Source organism: Cervus canadensis, chromosome 14, assembly GCF_019320065.1.
Source record: "Cervus canadensis isolate Bull #8, Minnesota chromosome 14, ASM1932006v1, whole genome shotgun sequence".
NCBI lineage: Eukaryota > Metazoa > Chordata > Mammalia > Artiodactyla > Cervidae > Cervus > Cervus canadensis.
The window spans coordinates 41,534,468-41,560,782 of NC_057399.1; the positions used below are offsets into that span (position 1 = coordinate 41,534,468).

General features: G+C 35.9%; 1 protein-coding gene across 11 annotated transcripts in view; it reads right to left on the reverse strand.

Annotated features, from left to right (window-relative positions):
• The window catches only part of NFIB (nuclear factor I B), a 244,228-nt gene that overhangs the window by 92,383 nt on the left and 125,530 nt on the right, over nt 1-26,315 (reverse strand). For all 11 annotated transcript variants that reach the window (XM_043487184.1, XM_043487187.1, XM_043487190.1 and 8 more), the window contains one exon: nt 14,682-14,735. In XM_043487184.1, the coding sequence (XP_043343119.1) occupies nt 14,682-14,735 (54 nt within the window). The remainder of the gene's footprint in view (nt 1-14,681; nt 14,736-26,315) is intronic.

Here is a 26,315-nt window from a genome sequence, read left to right on the forward strand (position 1 = left end):
GTATTGAAAAGAATTGAAATCAGGATCTCAAAGAGATACGTGCACTCTCATTTTTATAATAACCAAGATGTGGAAACAACTTAAATGTCCATTAACAGATGAATGGACAAAAATACATGGTACATGCATGGTTAGTCGCTCAGTCACGTCTGATTCTTGAGACTCCGTAGACTGTAGACCTCCAGGCTCCTCTGTCCATGGGATTCTCCAGACAAGAATACTGGAGTGGGTTGCCATTTCCCTCTCCAAGGGATCTACCCTATCCAGGAATCAAACCCGGGTCTCCTGCATTGCAGGCAAATGCTTTACCAACTTAGTTACAAGGGAAGTCCATATGTTATATACATACAGTGAATACTGTTTAACCTTTTTAAAAAAAAAATATGGAACTTTTGCAGTATGCAACAATATGAATGAACCTTGAAGACATGATGCTAAGTAAAATAAACTAGCCATAGAAAAACACCTACATGAGGAATCTACAATAGTCAGTGTCATAGAATCAGAGTGGAATGGTGGTTGCTAGGGGCTGGGGAAAAGAGGAAATAGGGAGTTACTAATCAACAGGCAAAAAGTTTCAGTTAAGATTAATACACTCGAGAAATGGTGTTTTACAATACTGTTTCTAGAATCACTTAAAAATTTCTTAAGAGGGAAGACCACATGTTAAGTGTTCTTGGTGAACTAAATTTTTTTTAAAAAATTAAACCAAGGGAAAGTTTTTCAGTAGCACATCATCAATTAAATCAAATGTTCAATAATATGGAAACAGGAATAGAATGGAAAGGAACCACACTGGGTTCAGGTCATAAAAAGTGAATTTAATGAGAATCATTTCAAGTAGGGACAGAAGTCCAATTGTAGGAGAAGGTAAGTAGAAATTTTAATCTTTTATATTACGTCATGAAAAAGAAGAGCAAGATGGGTCACTTGGTTGAAAGGGGTTGTCTGAATGAGGGCCAAAAGATCTAATTTTTTTTTAAGTAAGAAATAAGTTACCAGAAAGGAGTTAACAGAATAAGGGAGTTATACTGACAGGACCAGGAAGAGTAAGGGATAGAGAAAATTTTCAATGGAGAGAGCTGGTACCTTGTATGTAAAGGTAAGTAGGAAGATATTTATACAAGTGAATATAAGAGACTAAGAAACAAAGTGTTGCCAGTGGGAGAGTAATCTCAAAAGATACATTTGTACCCTTTCTCATGTCACTATGAAAAACTATGTAACAAAGTTTCATTCCACATTCCCTGTCATGCCAAAAGGCTTAAGGAAAAAACTGACTACTATAAAACCATACTTCTATTCCGCCTTGAGACTTGAAATATGTTTCTTTTGTCTCTTTGATATAATCTCTAATATTCTATTCTTATGCATCTTATCTTGATCTGTAACTTTATGTCATCTGAAGTCTTGAGGGGAGTACGGTGTAACAATTTAACACATTTTTATTGGGATTCACATCAAATGACACTTCCTGCAGAAAGTCTTCTTGATAAACCCAGCTGCAGAGAAAGTAGGATGAAAAAGTCCTCCCTTTTACCTTTCACCAAGCACCTGCTACTTGACAGATAAGCTTTCCCATTTAATGCTGACAACTGGCATGAGTGTGGTTGACTGTGCTGAGTTACAGAGAAGGGGGCTGATCTGGTCATGCTCCTCATGGCCCTTGTGATCACTGTAAAACCTGGAGCCTTGATCCAGGGGAAATTTGTAATTCCATTAATTGTTATTTCTACTCTGAAAGTGAAAAGTGATAGTCACTTTTTTTTTTTTTTTTATTAGTTGGAGGCTAATTACTTCACATTTCAGTGGGTTTTGTCATACATTGACATGAGTCACTTTTAACTGCAGACACACTTCAGAAAAGTGTCCGACTCTGTGACTGCATGGACTGTAGCCTGCCAGGCTCCTCTGTGACCCCATAGACTATAGTCTGCCAGGCTCCTCTGACCATGGAATTTGCCAGACAAGAATACGTGAGGTAGCCATTCCCTTCTCCAAGGGATCTTTCCAACAGGGATCTGGCCCAGGTCTCCTGTATTGCAGGTGGATTCTTTAACATCTGAGCCATCAGGGAATACACTCCTTACAATGGCTGGCAATAGTAACTCACAACTTCAAACTCCATAACACATGAGTTGTAGCACTAAGTGAAACTAGGTTTTCATGATATGTGTAAAATATTGTATGTACTTATGGATAGAAACTTTTGAGAGAACAAGGTTCATATGTAAATCACTTCTGAATCTCCCACAGCATCTAGTCTAGTGCCATATACAAAATAGATGTCCATTAAAGATCTGAGGCTAAAAATCTACCTACAGACAGCTCTTTCAAGGCTATTTATTGTTCTTGGTGTGGAATGGTGCAGGACAAATGGCTGTCTCTACTCATATAGAGCTTAATCCATTCACATCCTGTCTCCTGGAATGTAATAATCAAATCTTAAATCAGCAATCAGGTAGCACTCAAGTAGTAGTATCTGTAGCCTAACAGGGCAGATAATTGGGACAACATAGATAAATCTGCTTTCATGTCCTCATAAAATATTTCTAAATTGTCTTTTTCCTCCAAAATTAATATTACAAGTAACCATACCAAACCTATTGCAGAGGCTAAGCATGGTGCCAACTGCTATTGGATCAACTTTTGAGGAGTGGGTTGTACAAGAGTACCCATAATGCTTGGGATTCCCAGGTGGCGCCAGAGGTAAAGAACCCACCTGCCAACGTAGGAGACATAAGAAACATGGGTTGGATGCCTGGGTGTGGAAGATCCCCTGGAGGAGGGCATGGCAACCCACCCCAGTATTCTTGCCTGGAGAATCCCATGGACAGAAGAGCCTGGTAGGCTACAGTCCATAGGGTTGCACAGGGTCAGACAGGACTGAAGTGACTGAGCATGCATGCGCACACCCATAATGCAAACTGTCAAAATCAGTAGCTAAGAACTATATGCCCTTCCAGACCTTTTAAAATTAGTCTGTTAACAAAACACATTTCCCATCTGCCCCTCCTCTGCTCTTGAGTTCCATCCTAAGTTTGAACATTTAAGAAATTTACTGAATGTGATGCCTTCAAAAAGTTAAAGGATAAAGAAGAAAAACTCCTCTGAAACAAAACCTGTTAGGAAAAAATCCTTTGATTTTCACACTGACTCCCATAGACCTCATTCTCAAATTACTTAAAAGCTTTACCTATAATGTGAGGTCTTACTACAGTTAACCAACCCTTTCACTGTCTTTCTACTTATGCTTTTATGAATAGAAAGCCTGTTTATAGTCTGTTGCATATTGTTAAGAGCTGAAGTTTGGAATTACTTCTATGTATCATGAAATAGTGCATTTCCCACCCCTATTAAAACAACAACAACAACAACAACTTGATTCTGGTGGATACGATCAATGAGGATATAAGAAGGAATGGGTATGAACTTATAAACTGAGGAGTGAATGGACTATTATTAAAAAATCAGAGTAAATATTTCCCTTTCTCTGATTTTAAACATGAATGATATTCTAAAATAAAACATGCTCTGAGGTTATTTAGAACATATGGTAATAGTTCTGCCATCATATGCAAACAGCAAAGAAAAATGCTGCATTATCTCTGTAACTATTAAGAGAGTATTATTTGTTCCAAATGCTAAATTTCGACAAAAACAAAGTGAGAAGTCAAATATAGGCCCTAGGGATCCCTGTAGATGATAACTACAACTGCAAATGCTAGATTTCTTGATAATTATTTGGTTGATTAGTTTCATGACAACCCTTTGGCAACTTCAATCTCAGTATCAATAAAGTTGAGTAAGGGAGAGATGAACCGCAAAAAACATTTGATTTAAAAAATTTCTTAAATGCAAAACTAGCATATTATTATAGTCAATAGATACTACTGTGGACCAAAGGAAAAACCAAAGAAAAAATACCTTGAGACATATGAAAATGAAAATGAAACACACCAAACTTTATGGGCTGCAACAAAAGCAATTCTAAGAGGAAAGTTATTGTGACAAATGTCTAACTCAAGAAATAAGGAAAATCTAAAATAAACAACCTAAATACACATCAAGGAATTAGAAAAAACAACAAATGAAGCCCAAAGTTAGTAGAAGGAAGAAAAAAACAAAGACTAGAACAGGAATAAATGAAATAGAAAGTAAAATGACAATAGAAAATACCAAGGAAATTAAGAGCTGGTTCTTTACAAGATCAACAAAATTGACAAACCTTTATCTAGACTCACCAAGAAAAAAAAGATACATGCCTTCACTAAATAAAGTCAGAAATGAAAGAAGAGATATTACAACTGATTCTACACAAATACAAAGTGTCATAGGAGATTACAATGAACAATTATACTCTATGGAATGAACAACTTAGAAGAAATGGATAAATTCCTAGAAACATACAACCTACCAAGAGCGAATCATGATGAAATAGAAATTCTGAACAGACCAGCTACTAGTAAGGATATTTAATCAGTAATCCAAAACCTCTAAAAAAAAATAAAAGTTCTGGACTTCAGTGAAATTTTTTTGGATGTGTATTTTATTGTTTAGAAATTTCCAACAGAGCAATCATTAAGTACCTTTGTCAGGAGATGTCTACAAGAATCTAGATTGGAAAATGAGGACAGGCAGGACTGTCAGCTCTTCCTGCAAATCCACACAACATTGAAACAAACAGCAAGCCTTGAGGTATAAGGTGATGAGGTGCAAGACACAAGGTCTACCTAGCATCCTCCACGTGTGTGCAGACCTAGACGAACAGTAGAAAACTTTACAGATGTAGATTTCAAGCACAACCCCAAATCACAAATGACTTTCTTTGGCAGTGCCCAACCAAGACACCAGAATACAACCTGCAGAAAACCAAATCTATCATGATCAGCTATTCCCACCTGAATACAGTTAACCTACCAAGAATTCAAAAAAGAATCAATACAATCCTTCTCTAACTCTTCCCAAAAATCAAAAGTATGTACAAACTCATGAGGTTAGTAATACCATGGTACCAAAATTACAAGAAGATGTCATGACAACAATAAAAAATTATACACCAATATCCCTAATGTACATAGATTAAAAAAACCCTCAACAAAATATTAGCAAAACAAACTCAACACCACATTAAAATTATACACCATGATCAAGTAGGATTAATTCAAGTGATATAAGCATCATTCAATAACCACAAATCAGTCAATGTGATATACCACATCACAAAAGGGAGGACAAAAATTATTGGGTCATCTCTATAGATGCAAAAAAAGTATCTGACAAAATTCAACATCCATTCATGATAAAAATTCTCAACAAAGTGCATACAGAGAAAATGTACCTCAACATAATAAAGGCCATATATGATAATCCTGCAGCTAATATCACACTCATTGGATATTGGAAAAGCTGAAATTTTTTCCTCTAAGATTATGAATAAGACAAGGATCCCCACTGGCTCAAGTTTTATTCATCATAATATGGGAAGTCCTAGCCAGAGCAATTAGAGAAAGAAGAAGAAATAAATAAAAGGCATCTAAATTGGAAAGGAAGAAGCAAAACTGGTACTATTTTACAGATAGCATAATATTTTATATTGAAAACCTGAAAACTCAATCAGAAAACTGTTAGAACTAATAAATGGATTCAGTAAAGTTATGGGACATAGAACTATTACTCAAAAAATTGTTGTATTTCTATATATATTAATAATGACCAGAAAAACAAATTAAGAAATAAGAAAACAATCACATTTATAATTACATAAAAAAGAATAAAATATCTAGGAATAGATTTAACAAAAGAATTGAAAGAACTCTGTGTTGAAAACTACAAAACATTAATGAAAGAAACTGAAGAAGACACACGTTAATGGCAAGATGCTCTGTGCTCAGGGATTATAATAATTAATGTAATTAAAATGTCCATACCACCCAAAGCAATACATAGATTCAATGCAATCCCTATCAAAATTTCAATGGCATTTTTCACAAATATAGAACAAGCAGTTATAAAATTTCTATGGAAGAAAAAGAAATCCCGAATAGTCAAAGCAGCCTAGAGAAAGAAGAACAAACCAAGAGGCATCTTATCCTGATTCCAAACTGTATTACAAAGCTATAGTAATTAAAAGAGTGTGGTATTGGCATAACACAGACCTGTAGATCAGTGGAACAGAATAGAGAGCCCAGAAACAAACCTAAACATACAATATCCATTAATTTTTAACAGTATGAAAAGGCAAAAAGGTAGGACACTGGAAGATGAATTCCCCAGGTTGGTAGGTGCCCAATATGCTACTGGAGATCAGTGGAGAAATAATTCCAAAAAGAATGAAGAGACAGAGTCAAAGCAACAGTACCACCCAGTTGTGGATGTGACTGGTGATGGAAGCAAAGGCCAATGCTGTCAAGAACAATATTGCATGGGAACCTGGAACGTTAGGTCCATCAATCAAGGCAAACTAGAAGTGGTCAAACAGGAGATGGCAAGAGTGAATGTTGACATTTTAGGAATCAGCAAACTAAAATGGACCAGAATGGGCGAATTTAACTCTGATGACCATTGTATCTACTACTGTGGGAAAGAATCGCTTAGAAGAAATGGAGTAGCCATCATAATCAACAAAAAGAGTCCGAAATGCAGTACTTGGATGCAATCTTAAAAATGACAGAATGATCTCTGCTTGTTTGTTTCCAAGGCAAACCATTCGGTACCACAGGAATCTAAGTCTATACCCTGACCAGGAACGCTGAAGAAGCTGAAGTGGAACGGTTCGATGAAGACCTACAAGACCTTGTAGAACTAACTCCCAAAAAAGATGTCCTTTTCACTATAGGGGACTGGAATGCAAAAGTAGGATGTGAAAAAATACCTGGATTACAGGAAAATTTGGCCTTGGAGTACAGAATGAAGCAGGGCAAAGGCTAATAGAGCTTTGCAAAGAGAATGCACTGGTCATAGCAAACACCCTCTTCTAACAATACAAGAGATGACTCTACACATGGACATCACCAGATGGTCAATACTGAAATCAGACTGATTACATGCTTGGCAGCCAAAGATGGAGAAGCTCTACACAGTCAGCAAAAACAAGACTGGGAGCTGACTGTAGCTCAGATCATGAACTCTTCACTGCCAAATGCAGACTGAAATGGAAGAAAGCAGGGAAAACCATTAGACCATTCAGGTATGACCTAAATCAAATCCCTTATGATTATACAGTGGAAGTGACAAATAGATTCAAGGGATTAGATCTGATAGACAGTGTGCCTGAAGAACTATTAACGGAGGTTCATGACAATGTACAGGAGGTAGGGATCAAGACCATCCCCAAGAAAAAGAAATGGAAAAAGGCAAAATGGTTGTCTGAGGAGGCCTTACAAATAGCTGTGAAAACAGAGAAGTGAAAGGCAAAGGAGAAAAGGAAAGATATTCCCATTTGAATGCAGAGTTCCAAAGAATAGCAAGGAGAGATAAGAAAGCACTCCTCGTGATCAGTGCAAAGAAATAGAGGAAAACAATAGAAAGTGAAAGACTAGGGATCTCTTCAAGAAGATTAGAGATACCAAGGGAACATTTCATGCAAAGATGGGCACAAAAAAGGGCAGAAATGGTATGGACCTAAGAGAAGCAGAAGATATTAAGAAGAGGTTGCAAGAATACACAGAACTATACATAAAAGATCTTCATGACCCAGATAATCATGATGGTGTGATCTCTAACCTAGAGCCAGACATCCTGTAATGTGAAGTCAAGTGGGCCTTAGGAAGCATCACTATGAACAAAGCTAGTGGAGGTGATGGAATTCCAGTTGAGCTCTTTCAAATCCTGAAAGATGATGGTGTGAAAGTGCTGCGCTCAATATTTCAGCAAATTTGGAAAACTCAGCAGTGGCCACAGGACTGGAAAAGGTCAGTTTTCATTCCAATCCCAAAGAAAGGCAATGCCAAAGAATGCTCAAACTGCCACACAATTGTACTCATCTCACATACTAGCAAAGAAATGTTCAAAATTCTCCAAGCCAGGCTTCAAGAGTACATGAACTGAGAACTTCCAGATGTTCAAGCCGGGTTTAGAAAAGGCAGTGGAACCAAAGATCAAATTGCCAACATCTGCTGGATCATCAAAAAAGTGAGAGTTGCAGAAAATTATCTACTTCTGCTTTACTGACTCTGCCAAAGCCTTTGACTGTGTGGGTCACAACAAACTGTGGAAAATTCTGAGAGATGGGAATACTGGACCACCTGACTTGCCTCCTGAGAAATCTGTATGCAGGTCAGGAAGCAACAGTTAGAACTGGACATGGAACAACAGACTGGTTCCAAATCAGGAAAGGAGTACATCAAGGCTGTATACTGTCACCCTGCTTATTTAACTTATATGCAGAGTACATCGTGAGAAACGCTGGGCTGGATGACGCACAAGCTGGAATCAAAATTGCCAGGAGAAATATCAATAACCTCAGACAAGCAGATGACACCACTCTTACAGCAGAAAGTGAAGAACTAAAGACCCTCTTGAAAAAGTGAAAGAGGAGGGTGAAAAAGGTGGCTTAAAACTCAACATTCAGAAAACTAAGATCATGGCATCTGGTCCCATCACTTCATAGCAAATAGATGGGGAAGCAATGGAAGCAGTGACAGATTTTATTTTGGGGGGCTCCAAAATCACTGCAGATGATGACTGCAGTCATGAAATTAAATTTTCTTCTTCAGAGAAAAGTTATGACCAACCTAGACAGCATATTAAAAATCAGAGACATTACTTTGCCAACAAAGGTCTGTCTAGTCAAAGCTATGGTTTTTCCAGTAGTCACATATTGATGTGAGAATTGGACCATAAAGAAAGCTGAGCACCAAAGAATTGATGCTTTTGAACTGTGGTTCTATAGAAGACTCTTGAGAGTCTTTCGGACTAAAGGAGATCAAACCAGTCAATCCTAAAGGAAATGAGTCCTGAATATTCACTGGAAGGACTGATGCTGAATCTGAAACTCCAATACTTTGGCCACCTGATGCAAAGAACTGACTCATTTGAAAAGACCCTAATGCTTGGAAAGACTGAAGACGGGAGAAGGGGATGACAGAGGATGAGATGTTTGGATGGCATCACCAACTCAATGGACATGAGTTTGAGTAAACTCCAGGAGCTGGTGATGGAAAGAGAGGCCTGGCGTGCTGCAGTCCATGGGGTCGCAAAGAGTTGGACACGACTGAGCTACTGAACTGAACTGAACTGAATTTTTAACAGAGGGGCCAAGAATATACAATGGGAGGGCAGTCTCTTTAATAAACTGTACTAGAAAATTTGGACAGCTAGATGCTAAACTGGACCACTATCTGATTGTACTCAAAAACTAACTCAATGGATTAAAGTTCTGAATGTAAAACCTGAAACCATAAGACCTCTAGAATAAACACAGTAAACTCCTTGATGTTGGCCTTGGTAGTGATTTTAAAATCTGACACCAAAAGCAACAACAGCAAAAAAGAATAAACAAGTGGGACGACATCAGACTAAAAAGCTCTGCAAATCAAAGGAAACCATCAACAGGATGAAAAGCAACCTACTGAATGGGGGTAACTATTTATAAATAATATATCAGATAAGGGTATAATATCCAAAATATATAAAGAAATCATACAACTCAATAGTAAAAGAATCAAAGAGGCTGATTTAGAAATGGACAAAAATCCTGAAAAGATGTTTTCCAAAGGAGACATACACAGATACATAAAAATATGCTCTATATCATTAGTCACCAAGGAAATGCAAATCAAAACCACAATGAGAACCTTGAACTTGTTAGAAAGGCTATTATCAAAAAGAGAAGACAAGTGTTGGAGAGGATATAGAGAAAAGGGTGGGAATGTAAATTGGGGCAGCCACTAAGGAAAAGAGAATGGAAGTCACTTGAAAAATTAAACATAGAAATGGATATGATCCACTGATTCTATGTCTGAGAAAATGAAAACACAAATTCAAGAAACACACACTCCCATGTTCATTGCAACATTATTTACAATAGCCAAGACAGAAAAACAACCTAAGTATCCATTGATGGGTACATTAATAAAGAAATTGTGATACGTTTGTGGTACACACATAAAATAGCATATTATTCAGCCATAAAAAAAACCAAAATCCTGTCATTTGGGACAACATGGATGGACTTGAGGGTATTATGCTAAAATGAAATATGTTAGAGAAAGGCAAATACTGTATGATCTCTCAAATATGGAATTTATATAAACATAAAATAATGTCTTAAATGCAAGATAAGCATAGTGCTAGTTAATAGATACACTTTATTTAACTTATTCAATTATTTATTTAGTTACATTTTTATTTTCAGAAAGGATATAAGGTGACAAACTATTTGACATTTACTCAATATATGATCTTAGCTCCCAGAGATTTTGCCAAACTACATGCAAAAGCACCTCACAAAACAACACAAGCATCTGACAAATTTTGCAAAAAAGAAAAGTAGGATAAGTCCATGGTCATTCTAGGTAAGAAAGCTCTGGTTAGTGATACTTAGAATGCTTCATAAGTTCTCAGTATAGAATCTGCAAAAAGTGTCCTAGGATTCAATGTTTCCTTGTTATATTTCCAAGAGACAACTCCCCTCAAACCAACACTCTTTCTGAACTCCAAAATGAGGCATCCACTTCTAGCTGACTGAGGGGAGAAATCCAACTTTTACATTGTCTTGTTTTTCTTGGAAAGCAACTACCCCAGGACTGGGCAAGAGACTGAGATTGGGAACTCTAAAAGCTCACAGCCCAAGGAATATAGAGACACAAAATAATATAGTACGTCGAAGTTCATTTCAAAAGAACATAATCCAATCACACACCTTCTAAAAGTGAAAGTGGAGGTTTTAATCATTCGAAATAAAATTAGGTCTGTGTCTAAGTTCCTTAATTAATGGTTTATTTTCCTTTGGTCCACAACAGTTGTTTGCTATAGTTGAGATAGGACTCTTGCAGTTTATTGCTTAGAAGGGATTAATTTACTGTTCAAAAAGAAGCATCTAGATATAAACATACAACTTTTGACCCCCAAATAAATAAGAAAAATGTGAATCATACGAAAAATGTGAATCATACAAAAAATGAAGTAGTCTAGTGTTTCTTAACCAAAATAATACTGTCGTGTCCTTGGACGAAGTCATACTTTTGGGCACCTTATCCCAGGAAAGATTATGGTGCCCATCCCCACTATGTAACAAAGAATAAACACAAAACATTAAATCACAAAATATTGATGGTATAAGGAAATACTACAAAGACTAATTAACTTATTCAAGTATTTCTATAGTTCCATTTTTATTCCAGAAAGGATATAAGGTGACAAATTATTTGACATAAATAATGTTAAATAATACATTATTTGTACTTTTAAATAATAAAAAAATATTTTATTATTTAAAAAGAAACAGAAACAATCAAGATAAAACATCTCTATTTTTTCTCAATTAAAAAACTACTTAAATGCATTTAAAAATAGTAAGTATCAAATATTCTTCCTCCCCCAAAATGTATAGCTTTTGTTCAAATACCTGTGACTAGTTTGCTTACTAAATACGGATCTCAAGAAGGCAACACTAAACACTAGTTTTAGTTTTAAAAACTAAAAGCCTATCTGTAGACTCCATACTACAATATGAAGAGCTTCAGGGTCATGTTTCAGAAGTTCTTCTGAATCAGCAAGGAAGTGTCTCCATGTCAGACAGTCATGTCTGATGCTGGAGAAAATCCAAGCCAGAGGGATGCCCCATTTGTGGGAGACTTGTGCACCTGCACTTACAGGAGGATTGGATGTGATTTCCACCTTCATGTCAACAGAGCGAAACAGATTTCAAAGAGACTTTACCTTGAGAAGATCTTGAATTTTTGCCATCTCTTCCCAAGTTGTTATGCAATAAACACAGAAGTAGAAGGTAGCAATGTCCAGAGGTTGCTCATCTTCCAGTGGAAAACTACCAGTGATAAGACAATGCTCCCACTCAAAGCAATCTTTTTCAAAAGTTTACTTTCTGTTTGTTACAACAATACAAACAGCAAAGTGATCTGACTGTTTCATTGCATATGGTAGTAAATTGCATTTGCCCATAAAAATATGGAGCCTTCTTCTTATACTAAATTTGAACTTCGGAGATTTCCCACTTCAGCCAAAGCCAGAAAGCAGCTGAACAGAGGCTCCTAGAGATAAATTATGCTCTAAAAATACCAAACAGGCTTATATTTATGAAAAGAGTTTATAATAATAAGTATAATTTATCCCTATTGATTGCAAAACAAAAATCTTAATAAGTTATGATTTTTTTCACATTTCCAATTAGAAACTATTTAATATTCCTAGCAACTTGATTTATTTCAAGGTATTACAGACAAACTCTTACTTTTATCAAACAGAATTCCTTCATAATCTCTACTGTTAGACCAAAATATAATGATACACAAAGCAAGTTAAAATGATGGAATGCTTCTGAATCATCAAAATCTAATTTTATTCCACTTAATTTTGATATTTTGTATGTTTTATTATAGTCTATCTCTGAAAAAACTGGTAACCAATGTACAATTTACATGTACAAGGTATTCAAGGAATCACAGTATGCATTTACCTACAACATTCCAGTCTTAAGACATAGTTCTCAAAAGGTTGATTTCTAAGGAAAATTTAATAGAAAAAAAAGATAGAGATGTTTCATCTTGATTGTTTCTGTTAGCCATATTATATGGAAACAGATACATTAATAACTGCTACACTGAATGTAGTAAAGGAAAAATTTAAGCAAGTTTCTCAACAAATACTGAAAAATCAAATTCTGTCATTGCATAACTATTCTGAGATTATTCATTCAGCTCAAGCACAGAACATTTTTAAGCGAGCATGATTCTTTCTGTACATGTTCAGAAATGCATTTCAAACAATAACAGCTTTATTAATTTCAAACCAAGCTGTCATTCAAATGCAAAGAACATATCCTTTGTTTAGTCTGACTTACAATACTTATCAACTCTTTTTCTAGTAAAGGTTTTCCTCCCTCCCAGTTCTTTGCAAAATGAGTAACGAAGTTTTTAAAAAATGTTTGGATACAATTCACTTTTGGTTATCATGCTACGCAGAGGAAATGTTAGTCAACTGAAAAGAAGAAACTTTGGTAACGTTGAACACACTGAAAGCTGGCAAGTTTTCTCCACTTTAGGAAATTTCTGACAAAATTTACTATATTCTAAATAATTCACCTTTGTGGTCTCATCCACACACAAAAATAAAATAATCAATTTAACTGGAAATGTCATTTAAATTCTTTCAGTTTTTAAATGTTTTGTTAGCAATTTGTAGTCATATTAAATGATTTTGATGAAAGCAAAGAAAAATCAACTTTATACATTTTAAACTATAATTAGAGATTTTTTATCTTTGAAGGATATACTACTTTTGTCATATAATATGATTCTGTGCAATATAGAAGAAGTTAATATGTTGGTGAAAATTTGTTTCCTAAGATAAAAATAAAGAACAAAATGTAGGCAAGGAAGAATCCTGCCTTCAATCTTTCAGGAAGAAAAAATGTATTAACTCTGTATCTTTACTTATGTATTTACTTGCTATATCTTTCTAATATCATTTTAAAGCAAGAATGTTCTGACATATTTTTTTGTAATTTTGAGGATTTTTCAGGTATTTCAACTTCATATTAGCAAAGTATTATTATAGGAAGATCAAGCAATTAAGGACCTAAAACTGGGTCGACCTGTGGAAACTTTTATCATTAACTTTTATAAATCTGGGGCTTATTTTCAATGAACAGACACATGAGATCCTTTGGGGACGTGGAGGGTATATGTGATTGATTTGAATTTTCTTTTTTTGCTTTTGTTTTGGTTACGTTATTCTTAGAGCATTCTTTTACTAAAGTCAGAGGTACAATTAAAAATCTTATAAGATTAAAATCTTAGAAATTCTTCTTTGCACTAGTTTTTACTTCATGAGAAAAGATACTACTCTTATATCAACATCAAAATTCTGTCTTCAAACTTAGGGAAAACAAAATCATAAAGACAGTATGATTTCTTATAAAAGCCATTTTTAGATCTGAAGCAACTTCTGAAAACCAAGAGAGTATTGGGCATATATTACATAAAAGGAAAAGCCTGATTTTCATTATTTCCTGATTCTGGGACTTCTATTAAGAAACTTATGGAATAAAAACTCATTTGCAAAAATCCCTCATGAAGACATAATCAACTACCACCAGAGCCCACCTTTTAAAGTAATGAGATTTGATAAATTATAATAAGAGTATGAAAAGTTTTACTTTTTCTTGTGCATTTTAAAAGAAAGACTAGAAGGCTTTTTGGCTTTTCAAACCAGCAGTGCCTTTTAGCACCTGAAGGATACACATATAAAATACATGCATATTCATTTTCAAAGAAACACCAGCAAAAAGTAAAACATTAGTGATTAGGTACATACTGATGACGCCAATGTGGAGGTATTTGCCACTCTGAAGGGTCTGAATAGAATCACATCTTGTCCCGATCATACCTGCCCTCCAGAACAAAATAGGCAGCTGACCAATTAAGGGGTGTTTATCTATACAGTGGTACCTTTGTTCTCCGACAATGTCAGACTGCAAACGTCCTGGAACACATATTTACCTGGAGGATTCTTGGCAGGATCATTGTGGCTTGGACTTCCTGATTGTCCAGAATCTGTAAAGAAATCACAGAAAATGTTTTCTTTTTAATTTGTTTTGAAAGAATTTCACAATCCTCAGAAGGACTTAAAAAAAAATTTTTAAGGTAGAACAATGAAGTCGAGTGTTTAAATAAAGTATACTTTCCTAAGCCTTTCAGCAGCAATATTTTATTTATTAAACTACATGAACATCTGTAGAAACATATATATTTCTTTGTGAGAGGAAAAAAAATGTAGAGATCTATAATATTCATGAGGTAGGGAAAGGCTTTTTTAAAACAAAAGGTCTGGCAACAATGCCACTGAAGGTGATTTGAAGGCTGGGCCTGTCAGGAGCAATATGAAACAAATCAGATACCTTCCCTAAAAATGCAATTTGAGTGCAGTTAAACATGCTTTTTTTAAAAACCTGAAAGTGTTTTTATCCAGAGTAAAAATACACAGAAACTAGAGTCCATTTTTCCAGGATTTCACGTGCATACACACATATCCACTCCAAAAATCCCCCAACCTACTGGATCCAGGCCCAGATTTGACTGCATCCCATAATAGCAATCGATTTGCAAACACCAAGAAAAGCATAAATTACTAGGTAGAAACCAACATGGCTTTGTGGAGAGTAAATTGTTGGATCAATTTAATTTCCATCTGTGATAGACAGACAGACTCGGCAGATAAGGAGAAAGAGATCGATGCAGAACATCTGAATTTCCTATCCCACGTTATTCCTCATTGATGATACAGAAAGGAACAGAGAAGCTACAGTACTGTTAGGAAACACGCCTTCCTAACTCATCTGACACTGTTGTGTGGCTCACTCCTCTTTCCTCTATGTCCCCTCTGCATTCATCTGTGTCATTTGCGCCATATTATTATACACTTACTTGCAAGTTGCTTTGTAATCTTCTTTTATTGGTTCTAGCATTTAGTTTTGTCTCCCCAACTAAATTGCATGCTCCTAAGCAGAGGCAGAGATTCTGTCTACTTCTTTTGTGTCTTCCTCAATGTGCTGTTCACGGCTGTGAATGCACTGCGCTGGATGGCTCAGATTCAGCAGCTTTCTCTGCTTGCCTAGGAAAGGCAATTTTGAACTTGATACTGAATTTCAACAAATGTGACAGGTGGCCACAGACAAAAGTCTCCCCAAACCTGGCCATTACACCTAAGACAGGGATCCAGTCTTATTTAAGCAGAAACATCTTATGCTGGTGTTTTTCAGCAGGGCTACTCTGCTCTTCCATTGAAGTTATTAACATACTGCAATTGCTCCTTCTACTATTAAATGCAAGGACACCCTTTTGACTTCCTTTTGTGTAAAACTTGGTTATTTATTTCTGCCCTTCGCCTCTAGATTTAAAACTGAAATCAGAACTGTTCCCATTCTTCCCATATCCTTGCCTTTTTTTTTTCTTCTTCCTCTTTTTTTTTTTTTTGCCCTAGAACACTTTTTATAAAATCTTAGTAAATATATTTAATGATTCCCACATTATCCTCCAGTTTATTTCTAATTTTCCCAAATGGAAAAGAAACCAGTTAAGGACTACTCCTGCAGTCTGAGTTCTAGCTAGAGTCGTCTCCAGACAGTCAAAGAGAATAAGATTCTCTCCAATAAAGGTTTGTCTCATCTCCCATGAATTCTATTAGTTTTTCTGGTTTTGAGGCAAGACTCAGTGACTTCTAACTAAGGAGATCAATCTTTCTCTTTCTTTCTGCCCATAAAAGATGGCACAATATTGGCTACTTTCCAGGCATGGAGTATGATAGCTACATTAAAAAAAAAAAAAGGATATAAATTACACGATTTTGCTATAGCCTCAGCTATTTCTGCCTGGAGTTCCTCTGACAAATGTCCCTCAGAATTGATACTACGTTCCAGCTTAATTTCTCAAGTGACTCTAACATTTGGAGAAGTTTCTACTTACATGGTGTACCCATTGACCAGGGCCTCCCTATGTTTTATGTTTAATAAAGCTACTTCACATTTATGGGAGTCTACTTCATAAAGTAGAACTCTTCACATTTATGAAAGTCTAGGTATTAATCCCTCAAGGAGGTTAATCCCATCTTCATGACAACACAATGGGAGGCAGATTAAGGCTGTCTATTTGCAGGGGATAGGAGCTGTATACTTCAGGTGAGCCTCAGCAGGTTTAGTTAACCCAGTTTCAAAACAGAACACAAAATTCTTTCCCAACATCTTGTTGCTGAAGTTTGGACTAGTAAAGAATTAAGGTCTCTTCCATTCCTAAGAAAGTATTCCGTTACAACAGCGACACACCCTGTTACCACAATAGTCCATTTGGAAAACTCTATTTCTTTCTGCTGCAAATTTCCCTTTTCCCCCATTTGCAACAACTGCAGGCAACAGCTTCTTCAACTGAAAAAAAAATGAAATTTCTTAAAAAAAAAAAAAACCCACAAACATTTGAGGGGAAGCTGAAGTAGACCCTAAATTTGAATCATATACTTGCTTTTAACAATGCCACTTTCTAAAATAATCTGGCATTTACTGACACACAATGACAGATTTTTCCCTCATATTCCAACGTCTGTGCCCTCTCATGAAGTAAAATAGCATAAGTGGGATCCCCAGAACACAGAAGAGGCCCCCTCAAGGAGTGAGCCGGAGAACACTTCCTTCTCCAACAGAAAATTCTAACTCTATTCTTAACTCTTATGTCACCTCATATCGGTGGTCACTTAATTCCAACTGCTGGAAAACGAAGTAACCAGGGAGTTGCAGTTGGCAGAGAAACCAAAGATGAACTGTTATTGTGGTTAACTTCAGAGAAAGAATTACTCAGACCACATCTAAAACCCTTCCAATCCACCACCCAGGTCAAATTACTCTATACCCAAAGGTTTTCCTTAACTGCTTCCACCATTTGTTCAAGTTGTGTGTGCGAATGTGTGTGTACCCACACTTCATGGGATTCATATGAATCCCAGCTCTGCCCCTCAGTAGCAGCATGATCTTATTACTTAACTCTTAGGGTCTTCATCTTTAACTATAATACTACCTAATTTACAGAATCACTGCAAAGATTTTATTATAAAAGCATTAAGTACTGGTCAGACACCACTTACACAATTAGTTACGTAAAAGATATTATTAAACATAAAAAGGACACATTCAAAAAATGACTAATATTTTTAATGGATTTTCAGGAAGAAAGGGAGAAAAGGGATATGACTAAATCTGTCCATCGCGGTGTCAGCATCTAAAATTGTCTGTGTTGAATTAACTGATGATGGGCAAGTGCGTGTTTCTTGAAGCCCTCTGTAAATACCCTGGTCCCACTCTCCCAAAAAGGGAAGAAGGTACTGCTGCTATTTCGAGGCTCTCAGGGAGCTGTCATGCTCCAAAGGCAGGAGTGAAAATTACGTCTTTGAAGAAGGAGGGTGGTCAGAATGGGGACTGTGAACTGACCAGCACACTGAGTCTTGAGATATTGATGCCGTGAAGAAAAAGAGAGGGAAAGGGCTCTTGAAGGCAGCCGACTCGAACCAGTCCCATCAATCCTTTCACATTTTGTTTTCTCTTCCTTGATCTCAATCTATATCTTTTACACTTCTTTGCCTCTTTCTGACTTGACAGGATGTAGGACCGAAATACATTTTGTATTACACATAAAACTCCTACCACTCAGTCTTTGTGCTTTAAAAGTGTGAATTAAACACAATATATTTCTTCTAGGAATAAAACAGTTAATGAAGCCATTTCTAAATTAATGCTTTTTAAACAATCAATTTCTCTTCTCCCAAATTAAAAATTTCAGGACTAAGAAAGGTTCTCATCTACACATGACACTTATGAACTTTCCTTCAATCCTTTTATCCACTCCTTTTTAAAAAGCAGCCAATCTTTCATGCTCTTCTACTATCTAAGCCTCACCTAAGAAGTAACCAAGTTTCTCTAATGACTCAATTTTGTGGAAAATCCTGGGATACTTAAGTGATCTAAATGACTTGTCCAAAGTTACATGGCAACCACTAAAACATGAGTTCTCTACATGGGCCACCCATTAAGACACCCTGCCTCTTGAGTGGTTGTGAAGCAATCTCATAATCAGGCAAAGCCAGATGACATTTCACACAATTAAAGATTTCTGGGAACTTTACATTCCCCTAATCTCCCTCCTCCCCCATCATTTACCAATATATTCACAACCTCCTTCAGAAATTTAAAAATCCTTAAAATCCCTACACATTTTTTCTAACTGAAATTGTAAATAATTATTACTATCACTGATGTCCATACACTAACTGATGCTTTAAAAAGAAGCTAGCTTTAAATATATTTAGCTTGGATTCTCATTGCCTAACAAAGGAAGTTCTAGTGTTCTACTGATAATCTGGTGGAAGTCCAATAAAATGTTTGTTAAATATACAAGATAAATAAACAATGACCTGTTAAATGTTTGTTACTGAGTACTAACTTTCTTGGGGTGGGGGTGGGCAGAGGTGGAAGGGGATGAACTCAGTTATTTGATGTGCTTGGATCATCTCAACTGTGAAAGACATTTTTGAAGGTCATTCACGTAAGCATCAATTAAATGAGAATCAATAAGGTTTATGGAGTACCTTCTGTATTCCAGTTACTGATATTTGGAACATAATGAGTTCTCCATAATATGTATTAAATTTCCATTTAATTTTCATTATTGACCTGTAAAATATTGTTTCAAAAAGAAGAATATATACTCTACACCTTCTAGAAGTTCAGAGGGTGCTCAGACAGAAATGCACAATTTTTTTTTAAATGCACGCTATGATAAAGAGATATGTGCGGTTCTGTGCTCAGTTGCTCAGAGTCGTGTCTGACTCTTTGTAGCCCGCCAAGCTCCTCTGTCCATGAGGATTCGCCAGGCAAGAACACTAGAGTGGATTCCCATGCCCTCTTCCAGGATAGGAGCTATAAGTGAGTGTATATTAAGAGGAAATCATTGGTTATTCCTATGATGGATAGGTAAGGGCATGTCATAAAATATATCAGAGGGAGGTGACCTCAGGAACTGGGTCTTGAAAAATGAACAGATCTCACATCTTTCTAATACATATTCCTCTTTACTACCAAGCTAATCTCTTTAAAACCTAAAACTGCTTAAGCTTCTTCCCTGCTAAAATTCTTACATGTATTCGCAATACATAAGAGAAAAAAATTCAAAAACTTTAGGATGCCATTCAAGGCACTTTGATCTGGCCCCTACCAACACCTGGGTCACACATTAGCCTTTCAGTTCCACATGTGCCACACCCTGATTGGATGCCCGAGTCTTTGCACATGGGATCTGTCTTTATTTTCCCCTAAATTCCTCCATGTGAGGACATTCCTTTCAGATTCTGAACTATATGAAGGCAGGGCTACTGCCCTGCTTAGCTTCATGGACCTAATCTTTACTATAGTGTCTCACAGACGTGTTTGTCAAATTAAGAGAAAACTATTTGTCTATAAACTACAGAGGTGCACAAAGAAGAAAGACTACAATAAAAGAAGAAAGACTAGGCCTGCTTCCTCAATGCAGAAACATCTAAAAATAAAGGCTGTAAAGGAAATTATTTACAAAACAGAAAGAGACTCAGACACAGAAAACAAAACTTATGATTACCAAAGGGAGAAAAAGTAGGGGAGAGGTAAATTAGGAGTTGGGATTAACAAATACACACTACTATATATAAAATACATAACCAACAAGGACCTATACTATATAGCACAGAGAACTATAATCAATATATTATAACAATCTACAATGGAAAAGAATCTGAGAAAGAATATGTATAATTGAATCACTTTGCTATATACCTGAAAAGTTGTAAATCAATTATACTTCAATTTAGAATAAATAAAGTCTTTAGAAATTATTCACAATTAAAAAAAAAAAGAAGAATTAAGCAGACAAACCTTTCGTAATAAGAAAAGGGGAGAGAGACACAGTTCCCCGGGTGGGTCTTCCAGCCTAGTGGAAGTCTCAGTTCTCACTTTAATTTCTGAAGAAATATTTGGAAATGGGAGGGGGTAGATAAGAGGAAGTATTCTGAGGCAGAAATTCATGTTTGGCTTTCTCCTACAAAAAGGAGGAGACGTTTGTGGGGGGTTCCAGGAAGCAAGAAGGAAGCCAAGAAGCTTTTGATGACCTTTCTATACAGGCTGTCTTTCTACCCCATGGTGATACTTGTTTTAGGAATTCATTTTATTTTCTGACACCATGACTTGAGGATCACCAGAGAACCACATTTGAGAGGCATTAATTTTATACATAATCATTCTGGTACAAAGGAGCAATTGCACAAGGTAACCTGTCAGGTCCCTTCTGGCTCTAAAATTCTGTGACTGTCTAACAATATAGCTTTTATATCAAGGGATATCAGAAGAGTAAATGAAATCCACACTGTAACCTGTTAACCTCAGATAGCCTCTTGCTAGAACTAAAATTAGTCATCATGTGATAAAGGGCCCCTTTGTCATATTCCTCTATTTAAGCAGGTAAAGAAACAGCCCATTGTCAACTAGAGAATACCACGAGAGTTTTCTAAAGGCTTAGAACAGTCCCCTTCTTTTTCTCCAAAACATTATTAACTACCAACATACTAAAATAGAATATTTTTATAAATTACATATAGAGTATGCCAGGAAGAACTTAAGAAAGAGAAAACCAATGTAAGAAACAAAATCCTGAAGGAAGGGATACAAAGCCATGTACTTTAGAACAAGAAAGCACAAAGTAAGACAAAAACCATCCACCTTTTACAAGGAGAGAGGAGAAAACTATTCTTCTCTGACAACCCTCCCTCTCCCTATATAAACTGTCCTGCCTCCTTCTTGGGAGCACTGATTTCCCTGGCATTTGTTGTTAGCTTGTGTAATCACAATTCTAAGTACATAATTTGCTGTATTTTTTTCACCAGCACAGTAAAAAAAAAATCTATATAGCTTCAGTTTTAATGGAGGACTATTTCATCAACTGGGATGACACAAAACTAGAGTTTTGCAATATTTCTTTTTTCTGCTCTTAAATGGCTATTAGAATAAAATAAAGAACCTGGGAAAACTAAGTGCTTCCTTATCTCTCATAAGCATGGAAACATGCGGCAAAATGCTCATCCTCTCCCTCTGGGCTTCAGTCTGTCCATTCTCAATAGGACATTACACGATACAGCATTGAGTTCCCTGCAAAACTCGGGTAACCAGCCATCCACGGGAAGTGGTCGTTAACTCTGTCACTTTATTAATGGAGCCATTGACATATTTTTGCTGAGTCTGTATCCATTCCCCTAAACCCAGTACTGAGCAGGCAGAGAAATTAAATCTCTCCCAATACTTTTGGCAGATTCAAAATAATACTTGGAATACAAAGCTTTTTACATATTTTCAATCATGCCTTTTAATCTATATTATTATCCATCTGAAGACCCATACCTTCAGATCTCATTTTGTATTGGTTAACATGGATTTTTAAATATATCTTCGACATAGCAAAAAAAAAAAAAAAATATATATATATATATATATATATATATATATCTTCAACATAGCAAGACACAGAGATTTTTTTTTTTTTTTTTTGACACAGAGATTTTTAAAAGGTTGCTATTAAAAAAAATTGCTATGCTGAGGCTCCTTACAGATAAAGTAACTTACTTAACCAAAGAAAAATATACAAGAGAGTAGATAGGTACAATCCCCTCTATTTCTTATCCTACACATTCCACTAGTTCTATTATTAAACTTTCTTTTAAAGAGCTACTTTCTCTTTCTGCTTAACAGGAGGATTAGGTTCAAAGCGTCATATCTCAAGGATTAAAATAAGGATCTGTTTGAGCTCAAGACCAAAATTTGTTCACAAGTGATTAGCCAGAAAATATAGGGCACTGAAATTCAGAGGGGGGAGAGAAATCACCTACCCATTTGAGAGGATATCTATTCATGCCAGGAGACTATTCGCCAATGCAGATGGGAAGACCCCTGCTCAAGAAGTAGGAGACCTGCCAACACGTCAGACCAGAGGCTTGCACTGCTTCATTAACTAGCACCAAACTCTCACAAATGAAAGCAGGGATAATTGTGTGTGACCTTTCTGGCCTAAGATGAAGTTCAGTGACTCTCTACTGATTCAGGGATTGAGTGAACAAAAGGTCACAACCAGGATCATCTAAACCTCTTGATTGCGAAGACTTTAGTTTATAGAATGTAAAGATCCTATACTGGTCATTGTCAAGATTGCTAACTTTCTACGGTGTGTTTTCAATTAAGTAAATAAAATGCGGTAATTAAATCAAGATTGTCTAATATGTTTTTGATTTGTAATCTCAATTAATTAACTGACTCAATCCTTGTTTCGGTTTTAAACCATCCTAGTTAGGGAAAGAGTCCCTGGGAGAAATCCAGTTTTCTATCTTTAAAAACAAGGAAAAGCAATCTGGCATACTTTAAAACTGAAAAAAAAAAAAAAATAGATGCACCAGCAAAATATAAATACAGAGGCAAGGGTGTTAGTGTAGAAGAAGGAGGAGTTTTATGGCATGGTTTTGACTAAAAAAAATAGATCTCACACTAGAGAGAAATAAACCAAAACATTATTTATTCAAAACATTTCTTTTCCAATTTTATGAAGATTGCATGTTTGTTGGAAGCAAAACATTTCCAGCTGTATTTTAAGTTTCTGAGGAGAGTTGTAAGATTTATAATCTTTCATAAATGCTACCCATATCTTATAATATTAGAAGAACACGCCACTGCGTACTTTAGAAAACAATTTGCCAATGCACTCTGCCACATGAAAACAATGAAGCCCTTTCCAAAACCCCACCAGATCCAGGAGGAAAAGATGAGATGAATGTTCTGTCTTTCCCATCTGGGAAACATTGTGGATTTCAGCTATACTATGTAATATACTTTTTTCCCCCCTTGGAAACCACGAAACCTGCATTTTATAGCAAGGTATGTAGTGCAAAGAGAATGCTGGTGAAATATGAATCTGAAAATGAAAACCAGAATGTCATCAGACTCAAGAGCATAATTGTGGAGGCAAATTGAAAAATCAATGCAAAATTTCAACATAAACCAAATGCAACATTTGTGATCCTATTGGTCTGAAATGTTCTCTTAAAAGGAAACCAGGGCACAAAACAAATGCCCTTAACCATCAATGTCCTGAAGAGCACTGGTTACTCTGCCTGGCACAGTAATTCATTATGTGCTTTATTTTCTCCTGGGGTCTTTATGCGTCATTCTAAGTCCCACAAATAGTACACTCTGGGTACATCTGGCCCATCTGTGCTATAACATTCCTTGTTGTTTAGTTGCTAAGTCGTGTCCGACTCTGCGACCCCATGGACTGTAGCCCGCCAGGCTCCTCCGTCTGTAGGATTTCCCAGGCAAGAATACTGTATTGGGTTGCCGTTTCTTCCTCCAGGGGATCTTCCCAACCCAGGGATCGAACCCCCCTCTCCTGAGTCTCCTGCATTGGCAGGAGGATTCTTTACTACTGAGCCACCTGGGAAGCCCTATATCATTTCTTGTATTTCTCCCAAACTTAAAACAGTATTGTTTATCTAGATTAAAACCAGACATAAGACTTTCTAATATTTTGCTGGCAATCTTTCTTCTCAGGGAAAAGGACATGTTTTCTCACCACTGTTTGGAGAGTCAGAACTCCTGGGTTCCACTCAATAACCACCAATACCTGTGCTTTGACCCTAAGCAAACCACTTCAGGCCTGAATCACTTTGCATCTTGCCCAATCACTTAAAACTGAATTTAAAAAAGGTAAGAGCTTTTAGCCTTAGTCATTTTCAACAGGAATAAGAGGGAAAAAAATTAACTTTATACAACAGTGAAAATATGCATAAATATTTATGCAGAAATACCCTTTTTTTTTTAAATATACTTTAAGATTTAATTTCCCACACTCACCCCCACCCCTCCCAAAAAAAGCACCTGGCTATTTGTCCTCTGTTTTCACTCTATACTTCCCCTTGAAAACACAGGGAAAGTTCTGTGTTAGTAGTGTTAGTAGTCGTTAGTAGTGTTCAGGTCTCCTGCTGGAGTGTAAAATTCATGGGGTCAAGATCCATATTAGCCTTATTCACTGCCTGGCATACAGTAGATGTCCAATCAATATGTGATGAAAAAAGGACCACTCTTTACAGTGAACTGGACTTTGATGGCTGATAGCTCTTAAAATATTTTCATTTTTCTCAAATTATAATTGGCAGTCATCAATCATAATTTTTACTTGTTTGGTTATTATCTACATATAGTGTATTTTTTAGTGTCTGCAAACTCTCCACAAATACAAGCAAATGATATAGTCAATGGCCAAAGAGTCATATTCTTATTTTTTCCCGTGCTCATTTTATCACTGGCATATGTTCTTAAAAAGAAATGATTCACTGCAACAGATTTCTCCATTGTTGAAGGTAAAGTATAATTTGCCCAATCATTAAAATGTTTATATTTAAATAATTACACGAGTTTAGAGAAAAGAAATTAGTGGGGTTTTTCTAACATACCCTACTAGTTGTACATCATCAGTAAGTTTTCCTTGCTTTATTATTAAATCATGGCTCTTAAGTCTATGATGATGTATTCATATAAAAATAAATTTATACGTTTAATCAAAGGTGCATAATAATTAGCAGAGTAATAGAGTAAGACAAAAGTGATATACTTTCTACCAAGGTACAGTGGATTTGTACCTTGAATCAGACATTCATACTACTTCTGTTTGTAAAATCACTTTATCATAATATTGGAGGAAGAAAAATCAGAGAAGTCACTGGATGAAATAGGAAGTTTGCTGATGTGGCAGATAATGGTATTAAATGTCCTAACAGTTCCTTGATGAGTGGTTCAAAGAACTTATGTCCCCTTCTTTTCAGACAAAAGTTAATTTACCAGGAATAAAACTACTTGAATAATACCATCATGTGAACTAACATTTTTCTTAAAGGATAAAATGAGGAAACAAATGAGGAGTTCTTCCTCCTGCAAATGAAAATGTGCATGAGAGGAAAGTAACTAAATTTTTTTGATAAAATAAAAGCCAAAAAATGCCCAATGAATATGATTTTCCTTATTTTTTTCAAGACAAGGTCAGAACTATTCTAATAAGGGGAATAATATGTTTGAAAGAACTCTGAAAAGTTTATAACCCAACAGAAATATGATTTGTTATAATTTTATGGGGCAATATTACTTCAAATGATCTTTTTAAGAGGAAAGCTAAAAATGCAGGTAAATTTAACCAAGAATAATAAAAAGCCTATTACAGCAGCCTACCATGGAATCCACTATTCATTACTATGGTTATTTAGAAAATGAGAAAAAATGATGAGCATACCCACGTGCTTAATCAATTTAAAGAAGGGAATCAGGAGTATAAGGACACAGAGCTGTCGACCATGTGCTCAGAATTCCTTCCATTTTGTCATTTTACTCAGTTTATCTTTAATGGAGATTCAAATGGACTCCTTATGATTCAAAAATCTCTAAGCTAAAGAATATGGAAAAGAACAAGTTTCTGCATAATGTCCCATCCATATGTCTTAGGCCTATATGGTATCAAACCTATGTAATTTCATACATCAAATGC